The sequence below is a fragment of the Cucurbita maxima genome, unplaced genomic scaffold (genome assembly GCF_002738345.1).
Source record: "Cucurbita maxima cultivar Rimu unplaced genomic scaffold, Cmax_1.0 Cma_Scf00034, whole genome shotgun sequence".
In the NCBI taxonomy this organism is placed as follows: Eukaryota; Viridiplantae; Streptophyta; class Magnoliopsida; order Cucurbitales; family Cucurbitaceae; genus Cucurbita; species Cucurbita maxima.
Window position 1 is genome coordinate 1,042,296 of NW_019272050.1, and position 22,933 is coordinate 1,065,228.

General features: G+C 36.0%; 4 protein-coding genes across 8 annotated transcripts; 3 read left to right on the forward strand and 1 right to left on the reverse strand.

Moving 5' to 3' along the window:
* Positions 1–73: 73 nt before the first annotated feature.
* On the reverse strand, positions 74–567 carry LOC111467728. The gene has a single exon (XM_023112755.1). The coding sequence runs from the start codon at positions 529–531 to the stop codon at positions 229–231; it is 303 nt and encodes a 100-aa protein (XP_022968523.1). The 5' UTR covers positions 532–567; the 3' UTR covers positions 74–228.
* A 952-nt stretch (positions 568–1,519) lies between these two features.
* Positions 1,520–3,941, forward strand: LOC111467727 (basic leucine zipper 43-like). Of its 2 annotated transcripts, none has more exons than XM_023112753.1 (2): positions 1,520–2,534; positions 2,678–3,941. In XM_023112753.1, the coding sequence occupies exon 2, from the start codon at positions 3,115–3,117 to the stop codon at positions 3,739–3,741; it is 627 nt and encodes a 208-aa protein (XP_022968521.1). In that variant the 5' UTR covers positions 1,520–2,534; positions 2,678–3,114; the 3' UTR covers positions 3,742–3,941. The 2 variants fall into 2 exon arrangements, with proteins under 2 accessions (XP_022968521.1, XP_022968522.1); XM_023112754.1 differs by having other exon boundaries at positions 1,520–1,873; positions 2,313–3,941.
* Positions 3,942–6,448: 2,507 nt separating this feature from the next.
* LOC111467722 (chaperonin 60 subunit beta 4, chloroplastic-like) lies at positions 6,449–12,321 on the forward strand. Of its 3 annotated transcripts, none has more exons than XR_002714598.1 (15): positions 6,449–6,745; positions 6,815–6,940; positions 7,560–7,697; positions 7,937–8,032; positions 8,144–8,386; positions 8,464–8,698; positions 9,172–9,341; positions 9,512–9,589; positions 9,667–9,738; positions 9,809–9,913; positions 10,101–10,193; positions 10,299–10,391; positions 10,747–10,870; positions 10,953–11,155; positions 12,079–12,321. XR_002714598.1 is itself a non-coding variant. In XM_023112741.1 (14 exons), exons 1-14 carry the CDS (start codon positions 6,575–6,577, stop codon positions 10,973–10,975), a joined length of 1,767 nt encoding a protein of 588 aa, XP_022968509.1. In that variant the 5' UTR covers positions 6,449–6,574; the 3' UTR covers positions 10,976–11,398. The 3 variants fall into 3 exon arrangements, 1 of the variants encoding a protein (XP_022968509.1); XR_002714597.1 differs by having other exon boundaries at positions 12,098–12,321; XM_023112741.1 differs by lacking the exon at positions 12,079–12,321 and having other exon boundaries at positions 10,953–11,398.
* A 5,948-nt stretch (positions 12,322–18,269) lies between these two features.
* LOC111467747 (transcription factor bHLH49-like) lies at positions 18,270–22,640 on the forward strand. Of its 2 annotated transcripts, none has more exons than XM_023112777.1 (9): positions 18,270–18,597; positions 18,925–19,785; positions 19,896–20,126; positions 20,202–20,267; positions 20,348–20,416; positions 21,189–21,260; positions 21,334–21,534; positions 21,612–21,699; positions 21,790–22,640. In XM_023112777.1, exons 2-9 carry the CDS (start codon positions 19,003–19,005, stop codon positions 21,828–21,830), a joined length of 1,551 nt encoding a protein of 516 aa, XP_022968545.1. In that variant the 5' UTR covers positions 18,270–18,597; positions 18,925–19,002; the 3' UTR covers positions 21,831–22,640. The 2 variants fall into 2 exon arrangements, with proteins under 2 accessions (XP_022968545.1, XP_022968546.1); XM_023112778.1 differs by having other exon boundaries at positions 18,270–18,579.
* Positions 22,641–22,933: the final 293 nt, after the last annotated feature.

Here is a 22,933-nt window from a genome sequence, read left to right on the forward strand (position 1 = left end):
TATTTAACTACCAAAGCGTTCGATCTTTCCCCAGTGAAATTCGAAAAGAGAAGAAAAAGCAACAAACAAGCAATCAAGTCAACTTTCCATTTCTATTACCATTGAGATCAAAATTTTCTCCAGGATTCGGATCAAACAGACGACGAAAGAATCGGAACACGATTCCGATTCGAGATTAGGATGAAAAACAAGAATAGCAAAAGAGCGTACCTCCGATCGAACGCCGGATTAGGAAACATCCTTAGTACTGTGCAAGAAAGCGGCAGAGCAAAGAATGGTAGCAATAAGAGCAAAAATTCCCAAACCTATGACGAGAGAAATTCCGGCGACGAACAAATCCAGTAGGCCTTGAATGCTCAAACTGATCAGCATCTTCTTCTTCAACTTGCTATTCTGCGTGTAAGAGTAAAAATCGAAACGCAAACGGCCATGGCCATTAACCAGATGCAGAGGCAGCAAAATTACGACACGCCTCACTGCTCTGCGATGGAAATCACCGTATAACGTGTCGACTTCTGTGAAATTGTACATATGGATGCCTTCCTGCGTGTTTCTCTCTTGGATATGGTTCTTTCGTGAATTATGAATTATTTAATTATTTAATTTGCTTTATTTTCCTCCAGGAAAATTCATTTTTCCTTTAATTTTATTTTATCAATTTTAATATTAGTCATTTTATTTTTATACTAAAACAATATAAGTGTCTTAAAATTTATCCAATGAAGGGTCTACCATAGAGAGTCATGATTATAAATCTATGATCATTTCCTAAATAACACCTCTCCAATAAAGAGTCTGGATTATAAACCCAGCTGACTAACACCTCTCCAATAAAAAGAGTCTTGATTATAAACCCATGATCATTTCCTAAATTAGTCGATGTGAGACTTTCATCATCCAAACACCTCCCCTTAATCGAAGCCCGACTCCTTTGGAGTCTTAGTCATTTTTTACTGTCTTTGAAGAGGCTTGACTCCTTTTCTTTTGGAGAAGTGCGCCTCCCCTTAATCGAGGTTCAACTCGGGTCTTAGTCATTTTTTAATGCCTTCGAAGAGACTTCACTCCTTTTCTTTTGAAGTCTTTTATTCGATATTTGAGGATCATCATCCAACACCTCCCCTCGAACAAAGTGTGCCTCCCCTTAATTGAGGCTCGACTCCTCTTCTTTTGGGGTTCTTTGTTCGATATTTAAGAATTTACCAATATGATACTATGTAGACGAACACGACTCTCCACAATGGTATGATATTGTCCACTTTGATCATAAGCTATCATGGCTTTGATTTGACCTTCCCCGAAAGGTCTCATTCCAATGAAGAGAGTATTCCTTGATTATAAACTCATAATCATTCCTTAAAGTAGGTGGACTTTCATGAAGAAAAGGAATATTAACAAAAAAAAAAAAAAAAAAAACTAATTAANAATAATAATAAATCATAAACTATATTTTAACCAATCATTTTTTTAATTTATAAATCTATCTCATATATAATTTTAATCCATATAAATACACTATGGGTCCCCAAATAGGCACAAGGAAGTAAGGAAAGGTGGCGAAGCCGACCACTTTCGAGAGAAACGGAAGCCATGCGGGAGGAGATGTAATTGATGTTGAAATTGAAGTACGCTTGTCTTGATTTTGTTCGTCCAAATCCGAGAAGCAATTGATTAGAACAATGGAGTTGGAAGCTGATTTTGCAAACAAAAAAGACATCAATTAAATTAGTTCATCTTTATTTCAGAACTACCGACCTTCAATTCAGTTCTTCTTCCTACATCTGGATTCGATGTGACACTGTACTTTAATCTCCTCCCACGCTCCCATCCACTCCATCGGGCATCGCCTAAACCCAAGCAAAAAGGAGGAAAGGAGGTACGGATGATTAGAATTATGCTGTTTATCTTTCTACGAATTCGAAATATTCTAGTGATTGGAAGGAAAAAAGTTTGGTGAGACTTGTCAAATGCTGTCGACTTTTTGATCCAATCCTGTAGTAAATTAATTTGCAAGTGGATTTCAAGTCGAAGAGGCGAAAAGAAGAGGAAACATTAATTTAAAGCATATGTGATTAATTTATTGTTAGAACCATGGGAAAGCTTGACTTCGGTGTGCTATGGCGGACACTTGGTGGAGTCGTGTGCTTAAATAATCATTTGGATAACATTGGGGGTTATGACATTAGGAGCAATTTTCTTTCCTTTTGGAGTTTCTTGGCTTTTTTGCTTTAAGTAGGATAAATGGGTGGATAGGAAGAAGATTGACGCGACTTTTTGATCCAAGTGTTTTTATATTGGGTTGGTATACGGTGCAGCAATTCTGCTTTTCAACGTCTAAGTTTAGGACAAGGTTTGGAGTTTCTTGAATGACGCATGCAAGTGAATGTAACAAAAAGGGAAAATGAAACCAGTGCCTATCAATATGAATGGAATGGTAGCCACTTGCCACCGCCAAGCCAGATTTTTGGTATGGTTATGCTTCACAGCCAAGGTGTTTGATGAAATGCTTCAGAGAAAGAGCTGCTGCAGCGATTTAGGTAAATGATGTGAACAACCTAATTGGGTCCCCTCCAACCCAATATTTCAGTGCTTAATGAGTCATCATACTTCTAATTAAGTTGGTAATTAGAACTTGAGAATTTGCCTTTTTGTGTTAACCTTCATTACGTCATTGATTCAGGAGGTGTTATTGGCTGCTTGAGTTCAATGCATTATGCTTCTGTAGTCTGGTGGTGGGAGTTCTTTAGGTAAAGTTCTAGCCTGAGTTTGACTTTAATGCCATTAGTCTTTGTTTTAACCTTTGAATTCTTTCACCTATGACATGATTTCATCCGTCACCACTTATGAGTATATATGTATCCGTGCCTGCGCGTGTTTATATCTACATTAGATGCATATCAAGCTGTACACTGATAGGGTCATTACAATAATGTGTTTAAGCCTTGTGCTCATGTAAATTTCCCAAGAACTGTAGCTTTACTTTGCTCAATTGGCCCACTTTTCCAACTTTATCATCCTATAAAAACCCATCATTTCTCCTGCTCTTATCACTGGCCTCTCCATCAGCAATCTTCTAGACAAACCCCCTGAAGCCACTATCAACAAAAGTTTTCAAACATGGTTCCAGCTGAAATGACTGGCATCCAGTTTTTTCCATCTGAAAACGCTTTTCAAATTCCTTCAAATATTGGCATGATCCAGAACAGCTTTCAGACCTTCCATCATTTGAATGACTTTCTAGGAAACCAACCAATGTCTCACGTCCCTCATCCTGGCCTTGAATTCCTTGCACAATCCTTAAGTTTTAGCTACAACTCAACATCTGATGAAGCCGAGGAACAACAGAAAAGTATTATTGATGAGAGAAAGCAAAGGAGAATGATTTCTAATAGAGAATCAGCTCGTAGATCACGGATGAGAAAACAGAAACACCTTGATGAGCTTTGGTCTCAGGTGCTTAGGCTTCGCTCTGAGAACCATGAGCTGGTGGACAAGTTGAACCACATATCTGATTGCCACGAAAAGCTTCTTCTGGAGAATGCCAAGCTGAAGGAGGAAGCCTCTGATCTTCGTCAGATGCTCAGTCACTTGCAAATTGGCAGACCTTACAATCCTTGCTTGAGTGACCTTGAAGATATTCCCAGCAACACTGTACATCTCAGAGCTGAATCTTCATCATGCCAGTCCATCGCCAACTCCATGGATAACCTACTCTTCATGGAGGATAAATCTTTAACTTTCTAAACTTCTAGTTCTTTTTATCTAGTTTTGTTATTAGTCATCAGTCTTTGCTTTGAGCTTGTATGAGATCAGTAGTAGAATAAGATTGTTTTGAGTTTCAACCAGAGGTTGAATCCGGTGTTTTCTCACTACCTGTTAAAATTAGCATTCATGAAACGAATTGCTCTCTGCCCGCCGCATATACAGAATGAGGCTGGAGAAGCGAAGTACTTGAAAATGATATATTCATATTGGATGATGAATGCCTGAATCATAACTTCATCATTTTCTTTTAAACCCCACCAGCTTACATCATTAAAGTCCACAAAGGAGAGAAATGGATAGGAAACAGGAAACAATTTAACAGAGGAAGTAAGATTTTTGTTCAGTGATCCAAGTGTATGGAGTAAAAACAACCAAAGTTCTGCACAGAATAAGAGGGGCACAATAGGACAAGCCATGGTGGAGGTGCTGCTGTTAGTGGCTCATCATTGAAATGAATACCATAAGATGTCAAACTTTTGAAAATGGTATCCACTAATACAAAATACCCTATTACCATGCTATCTCTCTTTTGGCTATTATGGTAAGCTGATTCAAACAATCAAGCTTAACAGTTCATATCTATATACTGTTCAATCAGGCAGAAATCTCAGAGAAAGGTATTTGAATCTCTCTCTTTCTCTCTCTCTCGTTAATGCATTAGAATTTGTTGCATAACTTTGGTGTTATAAACTGAATCATCTTAGACGGCACTCTTCTCAACCATTAGAAATTGTCTTGAACAAGGGTGATGTAACGGCCCAAGCCAATCACTAGCAGATATTGTCTTCTTTGGACTTTCTCCCTTTCGAGCTTCTTCTCAAGGTTTTTAAAACGTGTATGCTTCCCCTCCTCAACCGATGTAGAATCTCACCGGTGACGTTTCAGGTGGTGGCTTTAACATTGATAATTGCTGTTGCATGTCCTGTGCCGCGGAGGTACACCATTAAACTCTCTGTACTTTACTGTCATCTAAAAAGTCATCTGCTGTGAAATTTTCTTTCCCTTTGTCTGAATCTGCATACTTCGAACAATTTGTGGGATTTGGATTGGGAAATCCTTTCTCAACCTATTCAGCCACTTTCTAAAAATGGAGGCTTTTTCCTTGCTGCTGCTATGTGGAGTGTGAGGCCGATCAGATCCTAAGGCAAAATAAATCTGATTAAATGGATAAGGACCCGACATTATGATCATACTTGTTGACATATAGGTATCCTAGTGCATTATTTATTGCCTGCAAATTTTATACTTGTTCTGTATATTTACTTTGGGAATACTTTTTTTTTCTCTCTCTCTATTGAGACGGGAATTAAAAAAAATTACCTTCTAGAAGATAATGCATAAACTACGTTTAGATTTTCCAAACACTTAATGTTTTTGTGAGGTTCATCGTATTCCATAGTTTCTGACGTTGGTAACGACACTATTGAGTGCCCCGGTTCATGGTATTCCATAGTTCCTTCCATTGGTAACGACACTATTGAGTGCCCCAGTTCATGGCATTCCATAGTTATTTCCATTGGCAATGACACTATTGAGTGCCTCTAATCAAGGTCGTAGATCAAGTTCTGACCTAAGATTACCTCCTTGATCCATTTGGCTACATCCGCCCCTATCCCGCACAAAGCTTCAACCGCTTGAAAAAAATTTATATTAGGTTATGGAGCTTATTGGGTAAACAATGTTGTTGCCTCAAGAAAATATGTTTTTTTTCTTTTTAATCAATTCTGAATGCACTTTTCTTAATATGTTTGAAACTACATTTTTCTAACAAATTCAAATCTACAAAATGTTACCAAAAAATATTTAAAAAAAGTTCTCAAATTATTATTTTTTTTAAAAGTAATTTAATGTGTCGTAAGTGTCTTGAGGAATATTAATATTAAGATATGAAGACATCCGCAAGTTGGTGTTGATGAGGAGCATTTTTAATTGGAACCAATTTTAGATAAAATTATAATATACTTAATCGAAATTATTTCTTAATTAAAGATAATAATTTAGTTCTTTTAACTGTTCTGAGTATTTATTCATTTTTTTCATACAATTTTGGTAGCCAAACATTACGGAAAAAGAAAAGTAATTTAAGTTGCTTTAAAATATTTTTTTAAGACTAAATTAATTAAAAATACCCTTAAATTTTCCCTTTTCAAAATAATTCTAAAACTTTGAAAATTCTAAAATTTTAAAGTTTGATTAAACCCTTAAACTTTTTTTAAAAAAAAAAAACTTCAAAAATAGTAAGTTTTTAATGAAAATGGTTCATTATAATATTTAAGATATTTTCATAGCTTTTGGCTTTGCAAAAGACCTCATAACAACGAAGAGAATATTCTTTAATTTTAAACCCATGATCATTCTTTAAATTAGTAGATGTGGGACTTTCATCATCCAACACCTCCCCTTAATCAAGGCTCGACTCCTTTGGAGTCTTAGTCATTTTTTAATGCCTTGGGGAGGCTCAACTTCTTTTCTTTTGAAATATTATTGACATTTTAGAATTGTTCAAATTTTAGATGTATTTTTGAAATATTATTTTTTTTAGTTAAAATATTATTCAGAATTTTGAAAGCTTAAACAAATTTTTTACCGCCGTTAAATTAAAGATGACGCATTATGTCCAGGGATATGTAGTTTACCGTTAAATAGCGGACTGAATCGCGCCAAACAACACCCTCCAGATATTTCCCGCTTGGCTATTCCACAGACATATCTTCTTCCTTATCCTCCAATCGAAATGTTAATTCCATAATCCGCCATTGCAGCTTATCTTCATCCTTCACTTCCATGCTTTTGTTCTGCGGATTGCAGAACCATGGCGTCTTCCCCCACTCCCATCTCTCCACTATCTTTTCCCAATCGGAGATCAAAACCAAAACCAAACAAACCGCCTCCATCATTGCCTCCGGCGTGGAAACCCAGCCCCAAATCTATGCCCAAGGAGATTTACTTTAACCGCGATGGCTCTGCCTTGAAAAAGCTTCAGGTTACGCACTCGGACGAGGCCCTAGTTTATCTTTCCTCGACAACTGATTTGTTTGATTTTGTTGCGCAGGTCGGTGTTGATTTGGTGGCGGAGTTGGTCGGTGTTACGTTAGGGCCGAAGGGGAGGAATGTGGTGCTTCAAAGCAAATATGGTCCGCCTAAGATCGTCAACGACGGGGAAACTGTCCTCAAAGAGGTATTGTGGTATTCTTTTCGTATTTTGGTTAAGGTTTTTCGCATTTGCTATTACGGCATCTGTAAATGAAATACTCGATCGATTGCGGAATAATTCCATCTAATCCAGGTCTATTGCTAAAAATTAGAAAGTTATGTGGTTAGGAAACATAATTAGATAAATTATTTTGATACCATATTATATTGCAGTCGACAAAGAATTTCAGTAAAGCTATAATGTTCCTTATAAATTGAAATTGTTTGTGATAATAAGTTTCTTTATCATATTACTTTTGGATAGAGATAAAAGAACAAGAAATTCGTTCCAAAATCATCTTGTATAAGATCTACCACGGGAGATTGGTAACTGCTGCAATTTCTCTGTAATTTACTAGTTCGTTTGTGAATTTGCATCCATTTTTCTTGCCTTACTTTTGGAATTCAATTCGCAGCAACATTGTGTCCTATTTTATTAACTACAATCCCACCCTGCAATTTTATGCATTTTCTAGTTGCATACATAGCTATTATGAAGACTTGATTCGGCATGTCTTGGCTTATAAATAATGACACAAGTACTTAATCAATGTCGTCTATCTTTTTGATATTTGATAATTATCTGGTTGGAAAATGTTCTTTAGATTGAATTGGAAGACCGTTTAGAGAACGTTGGGGTGAAATTGGTAAGACAAGCTGGTGCAAAGACAAATGACCTTGCTGGTGATGGTTCCACTACATCTGTCGTTCTTGCCCAGGGATTAATTGCTGAGGGTATGAAGGTAGCCAAGGAGTCCCATGAATGAATATCAACCATTTAGAACAACTGCTGTTATGTGGACCATGGAATACCATGTCCACCTAAGATTTTAACTTTTAAGAAACTTTTCATTAACTTTTGATTAAGAAACTTTTCATCAACTTTTCATTAACTTCTGTATTATGAAAGGATAACAAAATATTAATACTTTTTTTTTTCCCTGGCCAATTTGAAGTACTGATCATAGAATGCACTTAATAGGTTATTTCATCTGGCATGAGTCCTGTTCAAATTGCACGTGGAATTGAGAAGACTGCAAATGCACTAGTTTCTGAGCTGGAATTGATGTCAAGAGAGGTAAGCATGGTTATAGTGAATGAAAGGAAAAGAATATCAATAGCCGCAAGTGGTAGTCTAATAACTCTTTGTCTGTGATTTTTTCAACTGCTACATATTTCAAATTTGCAGGTTGAAGATCATGAGATAGCACATGTTGCTGCAGTTAGTGCAGGGAATGATTACGCTGTGGGAAATATGATTTCAGATGCCTTACGTCAAGTTGGTAGGAAAGGAGTCGTCCAAATTGAAAAAGGGAAGAGTATCGATAACAGTCTGCAAATTGTTGAAGGGATGCAATTTGATTCTGGATATTTGTCTCCGTACTTTGTTACTGATAGACAGAAGATGATAGTAGAATTTCATGATTGCAAGGTAGCAACAAGACTATAAGTAATATATTTTCTTTTTATAAACGAGTAATCCTTGGAAATGGGGATTTTTGGTTGCAGTTACTGTTGGTCGACAAAAAAATCTCAGATCCAAAGGAGATGTTTAAAATATTGGACAGTGCAGTGAAAGAGAAGTATCCAATTGTGATCTTGGCAGAGGGGTTTGAGCAGGCAGCTTTGGCTCCAGTAATTAGGAATAAACTTAGAGGTGTGCTGAAGGCAGCTGCTATCAAGGCTCCTGCCTTTGGCGAGCGCAAGAGTCACTACTTAGATGACATAGCGACCCTAACTGGAGGTAGCAGATTATTCGAAAAAGAGTTTTGAGTCCTTGTTGTGCTTTGCCCGTCTTTCTTAAACTTCTGAAACCATTTATATACAAAAAAAAAAAAAATGGAAAGAGAAAACCCCCCCTCCCCCAAAGGAAAAAATTAAGGAAAAGGGCACTATATTCATGGAGTGCAACCAATTTCTGCATCCATGGAGTGGTGCAGTATATTCTAAATTCAATGAGATTTCGGCATAAACATATATCAGAGATCAAGAGAATTCAGTGAAGGACATTTCACCATAATGACGGTGAAATACATGAATTTACAAGGATGCTGTATCTAATGAAGTATACCATTGAGATTCAATACATGAATTTTATCTTATATACGTGATAATAATGAAAAGAAAAGGAATTTTACTTGTAGTTTTCTTTTAGTTCTCAGAAGATTTTACTATGAAGTGTAGTCCAAAGTGCCTGACTCTTTTGTATGTTTGTAGCAACTGTGATCAGAGAAGATAGTGGACTGACTTTAGAAAAGACTGGCAAAGAGGTATTGGGCTCTGCTACTAAGGTTGTTATAACGAAGGATTCCACACTAATAGTTACAGATGGGACTACTCGGGAAGCAGTTCAAAAAAGGGTTTTACAAATTCAAAAGCTTTTGGAGGTGCTGGAATCATCCCTTATCTATGCTGAGATATCCTACATTTCGAGGTTTTCTGCATTGCAGGATCCATTTCTAAGTAATATAAAAGAACGCAAATTTTCATGCGGAAGTATATTGCTTTGACGTTTAGTTGAATTACACCAAGAGACATACTATCATCTATTCTGCAGAATACTGAGGAAAAATTTCCAAAGAAGATATTGAATGAGAGAATTGCTAGACTATCTGGGCGAATTGCGATACTTCAGGCATATTCTAAGAACTCAAAATATTGCCTATATAAACATAGGAAAATAGCAACTTACGCCACCTTGTTTTATTGTAGGTAGGAGCACAAACTCAAGTTGAATTGAAGGATAAACAGTTAAGGATTGAGGATGCCTTGAATGCGTCAAAGGTGCTTGGTTGGTTTGTTTTCCTTGTGATATGAGTTCCTATCATCAGTGATAACCTTATGTTTATTGTAGGCTGCAATTGAAGAAGGTGTTGTCGTTGGTGGTGGTTGTTGTCTTTTAAGGCTGTCAACCAAGGTGGATGCTATAAAGAATGTCCTGGAAAATGAAGAGCAGATGGTATCCCTCTTGGCTTACTTCAAAATTTTCTGTTCTAATCTCTTAATATTATATAAAGTTGTTTGCTTGAATATGATGACTGCACAGTTAGACTTAGTTTTGATCAGCATTATCAACTAGAATATTACCTGAATTATTATGATGGGTTCTCTAAATTGTTCATATTGATTTCACTGGTCAATTACAGATTGGTGCCGAAATTTTCAAAAGGGCTTTGAGTTATCCTACAAAACTAATTGCGAGAAACGCCGGTGTTAATGGAAGTGTGGTTATAGATAAGGTTGCTGTGAACAGAGTGATTTGCTTCTAATTTGCGTTGTATAATTTTCTCATTTTCACATATCGAGTCTAATCAATCATGGAAAAATAATTTTCTACCTCGCAGGTTCTAATTAACAATGATATGAATTATGGATATAATGCCGCCACAGACCATTACGAGGATTTAATGAAAGCTGGAATCATGGATCCATCGAAGGTTTATGAACTTTCTTTCGAGCTCTTGAACTTTTGAAGAATTTGATCGAAACATTCAGCAGAGTAACATCCATTTTTTTCATGAAATATGAAATTTTCTGTTTAAAGGAACTTGAATGGTTTTTCATCGACCAACAACTTGATACATGGATTGTTGCATGTTGAGGATTGTTGGGTGGGAATCCCACGTTAGTTAATTTAAGGAATGATCCTTTGTTTATAAGTAAGGAATACATCTTTATTGGTATGAGGCCTTTTGGGGAAGCCCAAAACAAAGCCAAAGAGCTTATACTCAAAGTGGATAATATCATACAATTGTGCACTAAATTTTAGTTCTCCACTGATATCTGGGGCAGGTCGTCAGATGTTGCTTGGAGCATGCAGCTTCTGTTGCCAAAACTTTTCTGACATCCGATGCTGTTGTAGTTGATATGAAGGAACCAGAACCCTTTCCAAGAAGAACGACGTTGCCCAACTCAGGTATTGGACGAACAAACTATATGGCCCTTCATTTCTCTGACATCCATTCCTTTGGTTAACAATAATGCCTTTGATGTTGTAGGCATCAAACGAATGGCTCTTTAGCTTGACGGTCAAGATCAGAGTATATGGGGGAATTCTACGATGGCTGTTTTCAAATACAGACAAATGGGTCTCGAGCCACCATTAAGAGTAAAGTTCTTGCCCAATTTGTAGCAATGATTTGATTGATACAAGGCAGGTTGAGCAGCAAGTGAAGGACAAGCAGGCCAAGAACTTGTCGAGGTAATGCTCTCTTCACTAACAATCTTACGATTACAGTAGAAAATCCTCAAGTCGATTAAACTTATTGGTAGCTCATAATGTCCTGTGATGAATTTTGATTGCAACTGTGACGAAGGGCAAAATCTTAAGACTCCTTTTGTCTTTAAGAAGTGTCTGCTAGTTAAAGACTCTGTCAAACTGATGCTGTAATCTAACATGCAATTGGATGACGAATTTATAAATAGAACTTGAATTCGAATGTTAGATGTGGTTTGGAAATGGCTGTCCTCAATGCATAGCAGGGAGAAAAGGCTGCAGTTTGTTAAACATACTCCGGCATCAGTTTACTAAGAAAACAATACCTAAGCGTAAGCTTGGCTTTTAGATAAACTTGTTAAACATACTCGAGCATCAAATTAGTGGAAGAAAGCTAATTGTGTCTTAGGCTTGCTAGGCGTAAGCTCGAGTCTAGCTTTTTAGACTGACTTGTTAAACGTACTCTAACATCAGTTAGGGGAAGAAAACAAGCGATTGGACTTGTTAAACGTACTACAGCATCAGTTAGAGGGAGAAAATAAGTAGTGTCTGGTATGTTAGGCGTAAGTTTAGGTCCTGTTTTTTAAATCAAACTTTTTAAACGTCCTCCAACATCAGTCAGAGGAAGAAAACGAATAGTGTCTTAGATTTGCTGGGCTTAAGCTTGAGTCAGAGTTGTTTATGTCAGGTCAAGTTAGACGGACCCTTATGAAGATTAAACATATCCACATTATCTTTTTCCCCCAACGTTATAAGTAAGAAAAACATGGAGGTTTAGATTTTTGGCCTTATGTATAATGCTTTTACATCTACCTTAACAAGTAAAAAACTCTATTTACCAATCTTGCTCTATTAAGACAATCATATAGATATTTTTCTAACAAAATGTTTAAAATATACCAATATAGCATTTTTTTTTTCTCTTAGCTCTGTTCAAAGGATCTTCGTCAAAGAAGCGACGGTAACCACATTTTTCTTACTTCAATCGACACGACTTTATGCTCATATTATTAGCATAAAGTCGAGAAAATGTGTAAAAGTATATGAATTGATTTGGACAGATAACAAATGAATTGTGTAAAAGAGTTAAGAAGATGAGGAGAGTTTGGCATACCCTTTTTGGTGTTAATATACATATGGTTCATGGTCTACTCATTTTTGTAACATTTGTGGATAAGATTGTGACATTTGTGAGAGAAAAAGCTACATGACTCCAAATTCAATGAAAGAAAAACTAGCTCTTTGTGAACATGGATATCTCACACTCTATCCTATATGACTCTTTTTGTAGAAAATATTGGGTTATTTACATGATTGGATCACTCGAGTAATCCTGATTATTCAACTTAAACGGTAAGGATTGGTTGGGTTAGTTTTTTTTTAGTTTGAGTTGGGTTGATATTTTTGAAAATCTAAAGATTCAGTTCAATGTGCAAGTTTGAGCTTTTTGGGTTGCTTCATCCCACCACCACGAAAATAGGGTATACAATCCAATCCAATCCAACCTAACCCGACTCAACCATATTCTAACTTTAAGATTATTATAAAAATTAAGAATGTTTGACATTATAAATGGTATCAGGGTTAATCGTCAGATAGGAGGCACTAGTCGAAATAGGACTAAACCATCTTCTTAGCATACATGTTTTAAAAGTGTGAGGCTGACGGCGGTACATAATAGGCCAAAACGGATAATATTTGCTAACGGTAGATTTGAGCTATTACAAATGATATCAAAGTCAAACACCAGGTGGTGTGAAGCAGACAATATTTGCTAATGGTGGGTTTGAGCTATTACAAATGGTATTAGAGCTAGATATCGAGTGGTGTATCAGTAAGGACGCAAGGCCCATAATGAGGGTAGATTGTGAGATCACATATCGATTGGAGAGGGGAACGAGTGATGTTATTTCTTTTAGCAAGTAAACTTTTAAACAATCTAACCTAATTTTTATTAAACTTTTCTTATCTAACCTAATGCTTTGTTGAAAAAAAAAAAAGAAAAAAAAAACAATCAAAATTTGTTTGGGGACATAGCACATTAACTTCGAAAGCAACAAGTAAATGTGAACATCATGATGTGAATTGTATGAGAAAGAAATTGATTAAAGTTGAAGTACATAGAGAAAGATCCCACTTTTATGCTTAAAAAAAAGTTTGAGAATTGAGGGATTGTAAGTCTTTGAAAGCAACCCTTCAACAACCACTCATTATGTTACACAAATTTAATCTTCAAAATTTTAAGTTATTAGCGTTATCACATATTGTCTGTTATGTAACACCGTTAGTCTCACGATTTCAAAACGTGTTTATTAGGGAAAGGTTTCCCACTCTTATAAGGAATGTTTCATTCCCCTCCCCAACCGATGTGGGATCTCACAATCCAATTCCCTTGGAGTCTCAATGTCCTTATTGCTACACCGCCTAGTGTCTGGCTCTGATACCCTTTGTAACAGTTCAAGCTCATAGCTACAGATATTGCTGTCAGCCTCATGATTTTAAACTGCGTCTACTAAGGAGAAATTTCCACATCTTACAAGGAATGCTTCATTCCCCTCTTCAACCGATGTGGGATCTCACAATCCAGTCCCCTTGGAGTCTCAACGTCTTTACTGATACACCACCTTGTGTCTGACTCTGATACCCTTTGTAACAGTTCAAGCTCACAACTAGCAGATATTGCTCGTTTTAGCCTGTTCTGTATCGTCGTCGGCCTCACGATTTTAAAAAGCGTCTACTAAGAAGAGATTTTCACATCCTTACAAGAAATGCTTCATTCTCTCTCCAACCGATGTGGGATCTCTCAAGATTCTCTTCTGGGTAATCTCTAAAAGGAAAGAAAAATCGGGATGCCAACAAGCATCCATTATTGAATTCACCCGATCATATAGTACTCCATTTTCAAAACGCCCAAATTTAAAATAGATTTGAAAATTCATAATATTTTAAACAACCTCATTTAATTCAAATCACTTTAAAATATTATGTGGAGTGAATTTATAAGTGCATTATTATTGGAGGAAAAAAAACAATATTGAACTATCCATAATAATTGAAATTATGAATTAATTAATTAAAAGTAAACGTGAACAGTCAAAGTCAGATGAGCTGTCAGACGTTAAGCAATATTATTGTCCACTTAGTAATTAATTAATTAATTATAAAATATGAATATTCGATTATCTTTTGAACTATGTGAAAATAATTAGTACGATCCTAGATTCGTAATTATTTGCATATCTCAAACGTGCCTTCTTTAACCTATTTAATAATAATTACTATTATTATTATTATTTACAAGTTATGTAATAATATATATATTAAAATTTTGTTTATTAAGTTCATTATTTTTTAAAATATATATAATTTTCTTTGAATTTTTAATTTTAATACATTTTAAAGTTTTTAATTTTGTATCTAATAAATTTATAAACTTTAAAAAATATTTAGGGAACGTGACACTCGAAAAACAATTTTAAAGATAAAAATAATTAAAAAAAGTTTAAAATTTTATTAAATAAATAAAAAATGAATAAATTTATAATTTAATTAAAGATGACATGGAATGAAATAAAAATAGATTAAATTCCTTAATCATAATGTGTGTCGTTTACACAAATGACAACAATGAATAGAGCTCTTTTTTTTTCCTCCACTTTTCCCCATATTTTTGAAGCTATGATCATATTTATTTTCTCGTCTTATTCGATCGATATTAAAATAATATTCTAGCTCTTGATATCTAGTTTGTTATATTACATCTCGATGCGTTTCAAAAAGAGTCACCTATCGTTCTTAAAACTTAGCTGGTTTGAATTAATCAAGGTTGTATCGATCTCTCGAATTTGAATCGAATCATTAATGATTACTGATGCTTATAATCAAATAATACTATCTCCATTGGTGTGAGAACTTTGGGGAAGCGGAAAGCAAAGCCATGAGAGCTTGTGCTCAAAGTGAATAGAATCATACCATGGTAAAGAATCGTGTTCATTGAATTTTTATTTAATTATTTATTTTTTATTATTATATGAAATTTTGTAAAAAAAAAAAAATTGTATTATTGAAAGCAGAGGAGTTTTGTGTGTTTCTTCAAGTCCCAATGCCAACCAAATGATACAGACAGCCAAAAAAGACAAAGAGGGGAAGGGTTGGAGACAGTCCATTAAAGGCATAAAGCTGTAAAACATTTTCCTGCAAAATTAATCAAATTAATATTAAAAATAAATAAATAACAAAAATTTCCAACTATTTTTTTTTTCCATAATAAATTAAACATAAATTCAAACACGACCGACATTACACTAACTTGATAAAAACGCTCAACGTTCTAAACCCAACCAAGTCTCGTTCGGCTTGACCTCGAAAATCTTAACCAAACGAGGCATAAAGGCTTGATGATGCGTGTTCGAAAAGTTTTTAGTATTATTGATGAACCAGAAGAGGAAAATACTTGGATCGACTCGATTATGAGTTACCTTACGTATTGAACGATTCAGTACATAGTTAGAAATAAACAATTATTCAAAAAAAAGTTACTTGTTACCGTTCATGAAATGTCTCACATTCCGAAAGAGGTCAAATATGTCATCAGAGAGATTCACGACGGTAACATATTAAAATATGAAAAAATAAGTATTAAATTTTTTTAATGTATAAATATTATAATGAATTAAAATAATAATCAAATTAATAAAAAAAAAATAAAGACCATTTATTATTATTAGTATTATTATTATATAAATCTAGACACACCGCCGATTACTGCACTGCTGGCACTTTCTTCCACGCCAATTTACAATTCATGAGTCAACTCCTCTAACAATGCGTCGTTTTTCTGATGCGTTCCTGACCGTCCGATTTGTTTACCTTTTTCCCTTCCATTCCACTCCTTTGACCCCCTTTTGAAAATTTTAAGGTTTTTCTTTTTACAATTTAAGAATATTATAATTATTTTCAATATAATATAAGCTAATTTATCACATTTTTATTTTAACCAATCAATCAATTTTCTTAATTACTTGAATATTAAAAATAATGAACGAAAAATGGAATTTTGGTTAATTAGAAAAAAGATTACAACAATTTTATTATCCGACAAAAAAAATATTTATAATGGAATAATAACAATTAAGGAATAATTGTTGTGTATTAAAGCTTATCTTATAAATTATATAATATCATATTTATAAAACATTTCAAATTATAATAGGTGTTTTATTACCTTTAAATAATATTTATGTCGTATATCAATAGTCAAATAATGCATAACTACATGGGCACTATTTTCGAGGACGCACACATATAAAAATCATATTAATTGTATAACAAATTTATGATTAGGTCGAGTTCATGGTCAAATAGAAAAAATCATCGAATTTATTAATATTTTAACAACATTTGAGATAAGGGATTCAAATTTTAACATCTTGCTCGTTGGTACGTGTTGACTACTATTTAGCTATACTCATTTCGACGTTGTGATCTTTTGTCTTTCAAGAAATAAGCTCCCTTTTTGTTTAGTTCGATTATCGATTTTTTTAGTGTAACTCCCTTCATTTTCTTAACCTAATTAGTTACGTCACTCCATTGGATGTTATTGTGAGATCTCACATATATTGGAGAGAAGAGCACACTATAATTTAGTACTAAATATCTTTAACATGAACGAGCGGCAACGAGGACACTGGATCTTGAAAGTGGGTGATCCTAAAACATTAATTAACTTAAAATTAATAAATAAAAATGATTACAATTTTTTTTTTCATTTTAAAATTATGAAATGAAATCTATAATAATTTAATTATTTTTTGGTATTTTTTGAGGATGCATGAGTTTCAGGCTGAACTCGTGGCCACGTGGCGAAACTCAATTTTTTTGTGTCAACTGTTATTTTATGCTTCATTAAATCACCAAGAAAATCCAACAATATCGGCATATCCTTAATGCAATTCCTTTATTTTCAACAAATAAGTCGGTATAATTAAAATCTCAAATATTTTGGCCCAAAATTTTAATTAAATTTATTTAAAATTTTTATTTATTAAGATATTATTCTTATTTTAACCCTTCAAAAATCATTCTATTTTTATTTATTAAAATTAATCTTTTATATTATTAACAAATTTATTTTTTATTAAATCTCGTGAATAACAAGAATATTGCTCATTAAAAAAAATTACATCATACTAATATATTTTCAAATTTTAGTGGGAAAAATTGATTAATTTTAAGATTTATTGAAAGTAAAAAATAAAAAATAAATAAATAAAATTGAAATTACAGAAATGAAAATAAGAGTAATCGTATGGATGCGCAAGGATTTGCGTTGGGGTAAGTTATTAAATGGCTACAATAATTTATATTATTGAAATGAATTATGAGTGGTACATTTCAATGATATTTACTGTCTGCTGCCTGCTACCTAGCCTGCTGCTACTGCTACTGCTTAGCTAGCCAGTCTCCTCAGCTACAGTTTCAACCCGACTCAAACAATCAATTTCTATCTCGGGCCCATCGTCCTTGCTGACATACTATCTCGTGACCACCCTCATTCGAAACTCAATCTCCTCGCTGATATGTCGCTCTGTGTTTGATTCTGATAACATTTGTAACCGTCTAAATCCATTGCTAGTAGATATTGTCTTCTTTGGATTTTTTCTCAAGGTTTTTAAAATGCATATGCTCGTGTAGATAATGTATTTTACTTCTTTACAACTAATGTGAGATCTCACGACATGTCATAGTTTGTGATTTGAATAGTAAGGAGATGTTTTTGATGACCCATTTGTTATTTTAGCTTTGGAATGCTTAAAGTTTCAAACTTTAATTATTGGATTCTCCTTGAGCTTCACACATTTAGGTTATGTCAGTAAAGTGATAATATAGATAACAAAATATTTAACCCTTGGGTGTCTTTTTATGATAGGATAGCAAAAGGGTTTGTGATTCAATGAAAGTTGGAGGCTGAAAGTAAAGAGATTTACAACTTTTTAGATAGAAAAATAGAAAGGGAGGTGAAAATTTGAGATGAATTCAGATTCAAAACATGAGAAAACAATATTATTTTATTGATATAATGGTTTTGGTGCAGCAACAGCAGCAGCAGCAGCCGTGGTTTAATGATCAAGAGCGCTCATTTTCATGCAAGTCTTGTTATAAATGCAGAAAGCTTTACCATTGTAGCTTCCCTTTCACCCATTTCTTTGAATATATTTATACACTCCCTCTCTCTCTCTCTGTTGCTATAAAATCTTCCTTTTTCTGTGTGAGCATCTCTGTGAGGCGCGACAGAGCAGGGGCTGAGAGGCTCTGAGCTGAAAACTGAAAAGGGGGTTCGAACATAAAGGCGAAATTCAATGGAGTTTATTTGAAGAACAGTTTGAAAGAGCTATGGAGTACTGAAAATGGTACATTATCTGAAATGGGTATCTTTCTCTTGCTCCTTTTGGTGCCGTTTTCCTTTGCTTCTTCTGCTCACTCACTGACTTAGGGCTTTGAACGTCTATTTATTGTGCTGAAATCAATTCTCTCTTCTTTGTTTTTATCAGTTGACTGCCCTTCTGCTTCTCTTTGAACTGTCGTTTTTAGCTTCTCTTGCCTTTTGGGGGCTTGGGAAATGGTAGCTTCATAAATAATGTCTTCTTTGCTTCATTTTTATGCACCCTTCTGGGTTTGTTTTGTTCTTTCAATTTCGAGCTTCACATTCTTCCACTACCGCCTCTGATTTCTTGAATTGGGTGCGTTTGTTTAAGGCTATTTCTTGTAAAAACCCCCATAGATTCTGCTTGGAGTGAGTAGCAATTGTAAAGGTTGAGTGGCTTATACATCTAATGGATGTTGGCGGCGGTGATCAATTTAGAGTAGAAAGCAGCCCGCAGGATTGTATGTCTTTGGATATGGCTGGTTGTTCTTCTTCCACTGCTCATGTGGTTGATTCATTTAGCTCTACCATTTGGGAACAAGCAGCTAATTCTCAAAACTTGGGACTCCTCGAAGAACATAACATATGTAGAACTTCAAACGACATAGCAATTAGCAAGACCATTGGCTGTCCTGTTCCTTTGAGCACTGACAGTGACAGAACACTTGATATCAGCTGGAGCTTGTCCAATAGTATGTTGAAAGGGGGAGGTTACCTTAATGCAATCCCGCCAAGCTTATCTCAACTTCCAGCTGATTCTTCGTTTATTGAGCGTGCAGCCAGGTTCTCCTGGTTTAGTGGTGGAAATTTTGGTGATGTTATTGGCCATTTTGATATTCCTGAGTCAATGGACGTTTTTTCTAGAGGTATGGGAGTAGTAATGCCTGAGAGACAGGAGGATGTTCCTAGACGAAATGGGTTAGGTTCGGTATCTCGAGCCGGAGGACGATTCCAAGGAAATACGGTTAACAGTGAAGCTTCCAAGCCTGTTTCTTTGCATAATGCAGCACATGGAAGCCTTTTGAAATTGGACGATTGTTGTAAACATGCTGTTGATGGTTCCGCTAATGAATCTGATGAAGCTGAGGTTAGCGGTGGCGATGGTTCGGGTGAGCCATGCACATTGGAGGTTGCAGGTAAGGAAGTTTCTGCTGAGGGCCTCGCTGCAAAGAAAAGGAAAAGGATTGGACAGGTACTAATTAATGGTTCTTGTTCTTTTTCGCCCCCTCGTGTTCGGTGAGGAGAATTTATCGATTATTAGCTCGTTAGTTTTGAATCTTTGCTGTCCTTTATTTTGAGTAGAAGGCTGAACTTGATCAAGTCAATGGACCTCTGCAACGAACTAGTGTTGCAGCTAAGGATAATACTGAATCTCAGCTAAAGGGAGATCAAAACCCGAGCTCGACCGCAAACAAGGGTACAGTAAAGCACGGTAAACAGGCGTCTCAACCTTTAGATCCACCAAAGGAAGAGTATATTCATGTTCGAGCTCGAAGAGGCCAGGCGACAAACAGCCATAGTCTTGCAGAAAGGGTAATGTATATTGCATTTAATCTTCCAAAGCATATTAGAGTAACTTTTCTATGCTGACTTTGAGTTCTAATACAGGTAAGGAGGGAGAAAATCAGTGAGAGGATGAAATTTCTTCAAGAACTAGTGCCTGGTTGCAGCAAGGTTTGATGGTTAAATTTGAACGTTAGACAGTCGAATCACATCGATATCTATGTTCACACGATTAAAGTATTCTTTTTCAGGTGACTGGGAAGGCAGTGATGCTCGATGAAATCATTAACTATGTTCAGTCTCTGCAGCGACAGGTCGAGGTACGAAAATCCGTTTATATGCTTCACAGCTTTAGTATATTCTTGAGATAGATATCTTTTCTGTTGGTCTATATGAGATTTCTCTAAAACCTTGAGGAAGTTGGTAACATATACTTCTTCTGAGATCCCACATCGGTTGGAGAGAGGAACGAAGCATACCTTATAAGGGTGTGGAAACCTCTCCCTAACAGCATGTTTTAAAACCGTGAGGCTGATGGCGATACGTAGCAGGTCAAAACGGACAATATCTGTTAGCGGTGGGCTTGAGTCATTATAAATGGTATCAGAGCCAGTCACCGAGCGGTGTGTCAGCGAGGACGTTGGGCCCTCAAAGAGGGTAGATTGTAAGATCTCACATCGGTTGGAGAGGGGAATGAAGCACACCTTATAAGGGTGTGGAAACCTCTCCCTAATAGACGCGTTTTAAAACCGTGAGGCTGACGGCGATACATAGCGGGTCAAAACGGACAATATCTGTTAGCGGTAGACTTGAGCTGTTACAAATGGTTTCAGAGCCAGTCACCGAGCGGTGTGCCAGCGAGGACGCTGGGCCCTCAAAGAGGGTGGATTGTAAGATCCCTCATCGGTTGGAGAAGGAAACGAAGCATACCTTATAAGGGTGTGGAAACCTTTCTCTAATAAACGCGTTTTAAAACTGTGAGGCGGACGGCGATACGTAACGAGTCAAAGCGGACAATATCTGTTAGCGGTGGGCTTGGGTTGTTACACTTATGGTCTCTAAATCTTTGTTTAAACATCCATACATTTGCAGTTTTTATCAATGAAACTCGCTACCGTCAATCCAAGGTTGGATATTAACATCGATGAACTTCTAGAGAAAGATGTAAGTGCGAGTTCGAGTTCTTAAGGAAATCAGATCATGGATGTTCTGGCTCTAACGCATAATTTTCTCTTAGATTCTTCAACCTCGAGCTGGTTCCTCATCGACATTGGGATTTTCTTCACATATGCCCGTTGCTTGTCCCCCGCCTCAGGTCTCTCATCGTGGACTTATCCCAGTCAGTTTCCCTGTCATAGCGAGCTCCGAGACGTTAAGAAGAAGCACAATAAGTTCCCAGATGACGCCGAGGTCCGGGGTATTTAAGGAGCCGACTCAGGTAGCACCTTAATTACCTTAATGAATGAAAATTTTATGCATGTTTATCAATAAATGTATAAAAAGTTGTGTCTACAGATAAAGAACATGTGGGATGGTGAACTCCATAACATTGTGCAGATGAGCTTTGGGATGTCCACTGCCCCTAATGGTTTAGCAGCTGAAGGTACAATAATCGCTACTCCTTATGATATCGACATCGAAAACGCTATCATAAAGTCCTTGAACTGAGATATAAATTGGTCTGTTCTTGCAGGATCTGATTCACCAGGCAATACAAAAGTTGAACAACACTGAAAGTTCTTTTCAAATGCCATGAACCATTTCTGCTTCATGTACAGGTACATTACTATTAGTACTATACGAGATACTTTGCCACGAACTATTTCTACTTCGTGGTAGTGCAAAACATACCATTACCGTACTTGAAGCTGTGATACTCGAGCTGGTAACCGAGGCAGAACATCAGCTTCCTAGTCCCGACAATCGCCAAGAACTCAATGACCTGGTAGAGAAGCAGTTTTCATTCTTGTTGGTTCGGATTCTTGGCGAGTGCTTGCCTTAGTCAATGTATAGAGACCGAGGATTCGATGTCTGGAAACCGAGGAACAGCTGATAAACACAGCTGATAGTGTCTGAGCTGAAGTGGGTTGGGTGTAACTTTTACAATTCTGTAGAGGGAATAACTTGTTTAGTGTTAAAGGATTTGAGTTTTGACGTTGAGATCAATGAAATGTCTGTATCTTAGTAAGAACTTGATGAGTTGTTATTACTGCTTTCTTCTGCATCAAGCATGAAAGAATCTTAGGCTTTCATGGTGGATGGAGGAAGTTGTTCGGTCGGTTGCTTGAATGAAGACACCCGATTAACCCGACTTTCTCAAATGCCCACCGTTGGCCCTGATCCTTTATGGGTTTGGATTTTGTGCTTCGTTTCCGTGCTTCTTTCTGTATCCTGATGTCATTTACTGCCATGTCTTCAATTTGCTCTAGTTTGATGTAACCTTCCAAAATCACGTCTTGGACGTGGTCGTAGATTCGAATCTTTTCCTTGTGATGATTGTTGTTATCATGCTTAAGTCGATAACGATATAAAAGATGTTGTGAATGGAGGAAGTCGAGAACGATATAAAAGAATCTTTGGCTTTCATGGTGGATGGAGGAAGTCGTTTGGTTCGTTGCTTGAATGAAGACACCCGATTGGCCCAACTCTCCCAAATGCCCATCGTCTTCCCTGATCCTTTTTGGGTTTGGATTTTGCGCGTCGTTTCTGTGATTCTTTTTGTATCCTGATGTCATTTATTGTCATGTCTTAGATTTGTTCCGGTTTGGTATAACCTTCCAAAACTATGACCTATACGTGGTCGTAGATTCAAATCTTTCACTCGTAATGATTTTTGT